Genomic DNA, 6995 nt, shown 5'->3' on the forward strand with positions numbered 1-6995 from the left:
TTCTGGGAAGAGTATGATGTGGAGCTTGGGAGTGAAGAGGCATCCAAGGACCACAGTGCCACTGAGGCTCACCGAGATGCACATGGTGGTGGTCTGGACCTGTAGACAGGGGTGGGCATCAGGTGTTCCACACACCAGCCCTCTGCCCCAAGCAGGGCATGGTGAAGCCCTCACTAGCTCTGGCCAGCCCTACTGGGCACAGGATGGAAGAGTATGATGTGGAGCTTGGGAGTGAAGAGGCATCCAAGGACCACAGTGCCACTGAGGCTCACCGAGATGCACATGGTGGTGGTCTGGACCTGTAGACAGGGGTGGGCATCAGGTGTTCCACACACCAGCCCTCTGCCCCAAGCAGGGCATGGTGAAGCCCTCACTAGCTCTGGCCAGCCCTACTGGGCACAGGATGCACCTTGCAGACATCCCACCCTGCACCACATCCCTCCATCAGGGTAGTCCTGCTGGAGACCCACGAGCAGAGGACAGACACTGCTCTGATGACTACATGTCACCCCTGCAAAACAGGTACACCCTGAGCAGCAGCCCTGGCCCTGCCAATGTGCTGCTTTGGGGCAGCGCCTGGGGCCAGAGCCCAGCACCCTCTACCCTAGTGCCCACTCCCTTGGGGGGACGCAGGTCCTCTCTGGAAGCCCCCAACTGCAACTGCCCCCATTGAGTCCTCAAGGCCTGTCAAGAAATTGCCCTTGCTAGGGGCTTTGAGGTACTGCAGGGTGCACTCTGTGCTCCCCAGTCCCTGGCTCAGCACCCCAGTCTGGCCCTGGGGTTGACATTCATGCCCTGGAGGGGATGTCTGGATGAGCCAAGGGCTGTCTCATGCTTTCATGTCACAAGGCTGAAGGATGGCAATCGCTCCTCCATGGTCAGGCTGCCAAGGTCTCTGGAGAGCTTAGGGCCATTTCCTGTTCTCACCCAAGTGAGTGCTGGGGTGGGGGTGGGTCTTCTCCCCAGGATTCATTGTCCCCTCAGCCACTCCTTTCAGGGACAGCCAGAACCCTTTGGGATCCTTCACCTGGTCCCGAACATCCCAGTGCAGAGGTGACCATCATCAGGTGCATGGCTGAAGACCCTTTCCCAGGCAAACACATCCCCTAGTCACAAACCCCATGGGGCCCAAATCTCCACGACCACTTAAATCAAGCCCTGTTAGAGTCCCCCCAAACGCTTACACGGTAGTCGCTGGAGGTCACGTAGAAGATGGGCAAGAAGGCCAGCCAGATGATGCAGGTCGTGTACATGGTGAACCCAATGAACTTGGCTTCGTTGAAGTTTTCAGGGCATTTCCGTGTCTTGAAGGCATAGACCGTGCAGAGGACAATCAAGAGGACATTGTAGGTGAGTGAAATGAGCATGTTGGAGTCACGGTTGTTGCACTTGAGGGTGACAATGTACCTCTTGTCAGGCTCAGTCTCCTTGCCTGTGCCGGGAGTCTCCACCAGCAGCCAGATGAAGACGATGATCAGCTGGCAAGAGATGAGGGCCATGCAGATGACCACCTGTGATGTAGGGCTTATGAACCGGGGGCGCTGGACCCCTTCCTTCACCCCACTGAAGATCCTGGCGATGCGATTTGTCTTGGTCAAGAGAGCTGAATAGCAGACGGCGAAGGACGTGCCCAGCCCCAGGCGCCGGAGCGTGCACACCCCGGTGGAAGGCTTTGCAATGAAGATGAAGGTCATGCTGTAGCACATGAGGACCCCAGTCAGGAGGATGTAGCACAGCTCTCGGCCAGAGGCCTTCACAATGGGGGTGTCGTTGTTCTTCAGGAAGACTCCGATAACGAAGAGGGTGGAGATAAACCCCAGGCAAGAGATAGTGACGGGACCAATAGCCCAGACGTCTTTCCAGCGGATGTACTGTTGGGGGAGCTCATAGCAGCCATTCAGGGTCTCGTTGGGCCAGTAACCAAGCCCACAGTCCATGCAGGTGAACTCATCCAGCAAGTACTCGTAGGGCTGGCAGGGGATGCAGATCCAGCAGCAGATATCTCCAGGCTGCATGCTCTTGATCTCATTTTTCTTGCAGGGGTCACTGCACTGGGACACAGGGATGGAGGTCTCAGCCCATGGGATGAGGCTGGTGTCGAGGATGAGCCCCTCTGCCCAGTAGCCCACTTTCTGGTACCGATACCGCCCATCCATGTGGTGATAGTTGAAGATGTTGTAGCGCCCGATCCCATCGCCGTAACGGTCAAATCGAACAACACTCTCAGTGTCTGCTGGCCTGAATGGAGCTGGAGGGAGGAGAAGGAGACAGTCACTGCCATGGGGCAGGAGAACACTCATTCCCAGCCTGGGGGCAGGACTCCCTCAAAGGGTCACATCCCACCGTGGCCACAGGCAAATGTCCAACTTGTTTCCTGCCTTCACTCTCATCCTTGCTGCCAATGCATGCATTAAGTGTATGAAAGTGAAGGTGGAGCACTACCTCCCTAAGCCCATGAGCTGCAGCCATCTCTGCAGGGGCAAAGAGGGACCTTGAGCAGCCTCCATGGCTCTCAGTGACACCTGGATAGTCAGTCTTGGCCCAGGTCAGAGAGGACATGCTTCTAAGTCATCCCAAACTATGTGGGTCCCTGATCAAGGGTATCCCTCCAGTTTGATCCTTGAAATGTAAATAAATCATACCACTTGCGAGGACCTATGCTGTCGAGGGTCTCTTATGGGGCTGGTCCCACCCAGTTGTAGCAGGATGGAGTTGGTCACCAGCTTCTCTACACATGCCTCCACTGGGGACAGGAAGCCCGGATTGCCTCCCAAGGATGATGGTGGGCTGGGACAACCACAGCCCATGGCACACAGGTCCCTGAGTGTGGGCAGGCTGGAGGAATTGGAGGGTGTTTGGTCTAATCTGGGACTCCTTCTTCCTTGTCCCTCCACCCATCGCTTTCCAGTTTGGCAGCTAAACCGTGTCTCCACCTTGGACTCACCGTCAAAATTAACATTGAGCATAAAGTCCTTGTAGAACCTCTTGCCATTGACAGGCTTCATGGCATCGCAGAGTTTGGTGCTGTTGGGGCACAGTGCCCGGTGCATGTTGTGGAGAGAGTGAGCCATGGCATAGACTGCATTGACCACAAATGTGATCTTGGACTCTGGCTCGAACTTGCCTGTCTTGAGGGAATACCAGCTACAGTCCTGCGTGTGAAAGCTGCACCTAAACTTCTGCTCCCAAAACTCCCGAAACCAGGGATTTCGGCTGTTATTATAGGGGTGGAGGTTAAGGAAGTAGGCAGCAAATTCCTTAATGGGGTAGGCTGCCAGCTCTATGGTGATGGCTCCCTCCGCCACCGCTTCACTCCCAGCCACCACGCTCTCCAGGGCTCCCCACCCATCACTGGCCACCCACATGAAGGACACGTTGGCCCTCTGTGCAGCCGCCAGCAGCTCCCGGGCGTCTTCACTTCTGGTAAAGAGCACGACCACTTTGGCATTGGGCTTCTGCAGCAGAGCCCGGACCACCCCATCGTACGTCTTCTTGTTCATGGAGCGCCCCACCTTCTCCGAGGTAGCGATGCAGATGTTGCGCATGCGAGCTTCTTGCTCAAAGGCCTCAATCCCTGTCTCTCCGTAGTCGCCCTCCGAGGCCACAGTGGAGACATAGGTCCAGTTGAAGAAGCGGAGGATCTCTGCCATGGCTTTGGCTTGGTAGAAGTCTGGCGGGACGGTGCGGGCAAAGTAGTCATAGCGGGACTTGTCACTGAGCTTGGCACTGGTGGAGGCATAGCTGATCTGTGGGATCTGGAAGAGCCGCAGCAGATTGGCCACCTGCATGGAGGAGGAGAGGTGAGTGTCTGGACAGGTGGCCCAGCAAAGAATATTCCCACCAGAGGACCCCTGCCCAACACCAAGTGTTGCACTGTGCTTCCAAGAACAACCGTAGGGTTGATGAGCAATCCCCAGACCCAGAGCATCCTGGTCTATAGAGGGACAGACAGAATAGACAGCACATTCACAGGGTGACTGAACCCTCAGATGTGCTCTTTTCTCCTTATTTTTTTTTTGCATTTCATGTGCTCCCCTCTGAAATCTGGGGCTCAGGAGAGGACAAATGGACTTGTAGCAAAAGCAGAAACTCTGCCATGGGTGACCTGCAGGAGATGCTTCAGGGCAAGGAGAAAGCCGGGGTGCCTGGCAGTTCCACAGTACAGCAGGAAAAGGGCTCTGTGGGCTGAGAGCCACAGCAGAGCCCCCCACCCTGCCTGGGGGGTTACTGCAGAGCTAGATCAGGGAATCAGTGCCTGCACATCCCACATCAGGAGCCCCAGCAGGACTGGCACCTTCCAGCCATTCGGCATAAGCCCTGGTTAGCTTCAGAGGGGAAAAAAGCCCTGCTAATGAGGTTGTTAAAACCCGAGCTCTGGGAGCAGCAAGGGGAGCTCGGGTGTGCCAGCGGGGCCACAGAGCCTGCCCACATCTCACTGCTCCCCAGGCGAGAGATGCGGCTTAATTAACGTGGACAAATGAGTCCCCTAATGGCAAGAAGGTCCCCGAGTGCAGCGATGCTGCTGTCTGTGCTCACCACACATGGGAGCCGCCAGCCTGCTGTGCCCCCCCAGCATCCCTAGTGCTCCCCAGCTGACCTACGTTCCGTCCCTGCTGCCACCTGCCTGCCCAGGGCCGGGACGGTGTCCCTGGCTGTGGGGACACACTGGGTTCCCAGCAAGGAAAAGGACAAGTGCCCAGGAGGGCCGAACTGTCTCGGTCACCGAGCCCGTTTCCTCCACCCAGTGGCTGGGGGATGCAGGGACCCCAGGGACCAGGAGACATGGTCTGGCACACACTGGAGACTCGTTAGATCTCAGTGAGTGCGTGGCCCACCAGACACCCTCATGACTCAGCTGGGCCTGCTGGCTGCCTGCATCCTCCAGGGATGCTCTTCTCCCTGCCAAATCCAGCCCGTGGATCCACAGAGCTGTGGTTCTGGGGACTGAGCTGCATCCCACCCAGTGTGACAGCTGGGTCCATGGCTTGCTGTGCCTGTTCCTGTGGGATCAATGAGGACACAGGGGCAGTGGCCCCCTGTGCCCACCCTGCCCTGGCAGAGCAGCCCTATGGCTGAGCCCCTCACAGGTGAGTGTTCCTCACAGCTGGCTGCAACTCCTAGGCTGGGTTTTGGTTGGGCAGAGGGCACAGTGCCCCCTCACACTGTTCAGCTTTGCCTGTCAGGAGCTGTGTCCCCTCATCCTCACTACAGTGTCCCTGGTGCCATTCTGACATCAGGAATGACACTGCCATGCTAGGACGTGTCCCTCCACCCACCCATTCCACGGGGGACAGGACTCACGGGGCTGGAGGTGAGCCAAATCCCACTCCTGTGTCTCAGTGGTCCCCAGGAACAGTCCCCCACTGGGTGCCAGAGCACTGCAACAGCTGCCCCTGCCAGCACTGTGCTGGCCAGGGGACCCAGAACAGCCATGGCATGGCCATGGCCACCCGTGACCCTGAGAGAGGAATAACCAGCTGTTTCCATGTGGGACAGACCTAACGGCTTGTCTCCAAAGGTCTGTGGTGGGCTGGGAGCTTCCCACAGACCCTGAGGGCACCCTGGGCACCATCAGGGCTCCACTACGTCACAGTCGCAGAAAGATGGCTTGCTCAGGTGCCCAGCTAACATTCCCTCCCCACTAGAGAAAGGGGCACCACTGTCACTGTGAGGGATGAGAGAGCTTCCCTGTGCTGCATCACCGCACTGCTACCAAGGTTTTACGTGCCCCTCCACCATTTCTGCCCACCCCCATCTGAGCCCCTCTTGCCTGGGCAGTACCTGAATGGAAACATCACTGTAGGAGCCCCCGATGACACCAGTGATGGCAGTGGGCACATCATCATGGACAGCATAGGAGCCGTCGGGGCAGATGTGCTCGGAGCCGTCCACCTTGGTGAGGGAGGCGCGGACAAAGTCGAGGGACTGCTCAAGGGCATAGGTGTCCTTGGAGCAGGTGTCAAGGATGTGGGCACCCAGCTTCACCCCTGGCAGGATGCTTCTGTCCTTGTTGATCTCATCCAGGGCGAAGAGCATGGCCTCCAGGCGCTGGATGCCCCGGTGCTCGTTGATCTTGCCGCAGTCTTCACTCCCCACTCCTTTCTCATGGACAGGGAAGAGGCCCCCGATCACCAGGTCCCCATCTATGCTGATCTCCTTCTTGCCAGCCATGCCATGCCCAGCCCCCAGGCAGGTGGCCAGATGCATCAGCCACAGCCAGGCGGCCAAGAGGACTGCCATGGGGTGTGCTGGCGCTGGCAAGGGGACCCGTGCCACCCCGTGTCACCCGCTGCCACCCGTCAAGGTGAGGGCAGGCAGTCCCTGGGCATTGGGTGGCAGGGGGTGGCACGGCGTGGTGTCAGCAGGAGAAGGGTCGTGCCACTGTGGCAGAGCCCTCAGCACCTGGAAAAGCAAAGGAAAAAGCCACTGGGTCTGTGGGTTGCAAAGCAAGACAGGGACTGTCCCCAGGGAGTGTCAGTGCTGCACAGGTGAGCAAGGGCATGAGCTTGCCTGTGCCCCCCACCCAGGGTGCCCTTAGGGAGAAGCCCACTGCAGAAGGGCAAATGAGCAGATGCAATAGCTCCCCAAGTGAGCCAGGACCCCCAGGATACACCTAAGTGACATAGACCCTATGGGACAAGGAGGGGCACAGGGACTGGTCTGCCCACAGCACTCTCAGGGATGCACTGGCATAGGGGTGGGCACAGAGCTGATCCCTCTGGCAGCACTGGGCAGAGCAGTTTGCTGAGGGGCAGCTTGCCAGCCCTAAAATATCGAGGAGAAGGGAAAACAAAGGCTAGCTCTGAGCCGAGCCCCTGACCCACACGGCAGCATCAGGGGTGCTGACAGCTCCCAACCTCCAGCCAAGAGCATTGCCAAAAGCAGCCAGCCGGGAGCCCACTGTGCCCACAGCACCTAGCACCCGTTGTATTTTAATCCCCATCCCATACCCACAGATCCTCCCTCTGTGCCACTGCCCCCAGGGCTGCCCGTGG

General features: G+C 58.2%; 1 protein-coding gene across 1 annotated transcript in view; it reads right to left on the reverse strand.

The window, feature by feature from the left end:
• GRM2 (glutamate receptor, metabotropic 2) overlaps positions 1–6240 on the reverse strand; it is a 6940-nt gene extending 700 nt beyond the window's left edge. Inside the window, exons 1-4 of the mRNA XM_009080940.1 lie at positions 5782–6240; positions 2945–3782; positions 1185–2248; positions 194–299 (exon numbers count right to left, since the gene is read on the reverse strand). Coding sequence (XP_009079188.1) covers positions 194–299; positions 1185–2248; positions 2945–3782; positions 5782–6240 — 2467 coding nt within the window. The remainder of the gene's footprint in view (positions 1–193; positions 300–1184; positions 2249–2944; positions 3783–5781) is intronic.
• Between the last annotated feature and the right edge of the window lie 755 nt (positions 6241–6995).

Source organism: Acanthisitta chloris, unplaced genomic scaffold, assembly GCF_000695815.1.
Source record: "Acanthisitta chloris isolate BGI_N310 unplaced genomic scaffold, ASM69581v1 scaffold39588, whole genome shotgun sequence".
Lineage (NCBI taxonomy): Eukaryota > Metazoa > Chordata > Aves > Passeriformes > Acanthisittidae > Acanthisitta > Acanthisitta chloris.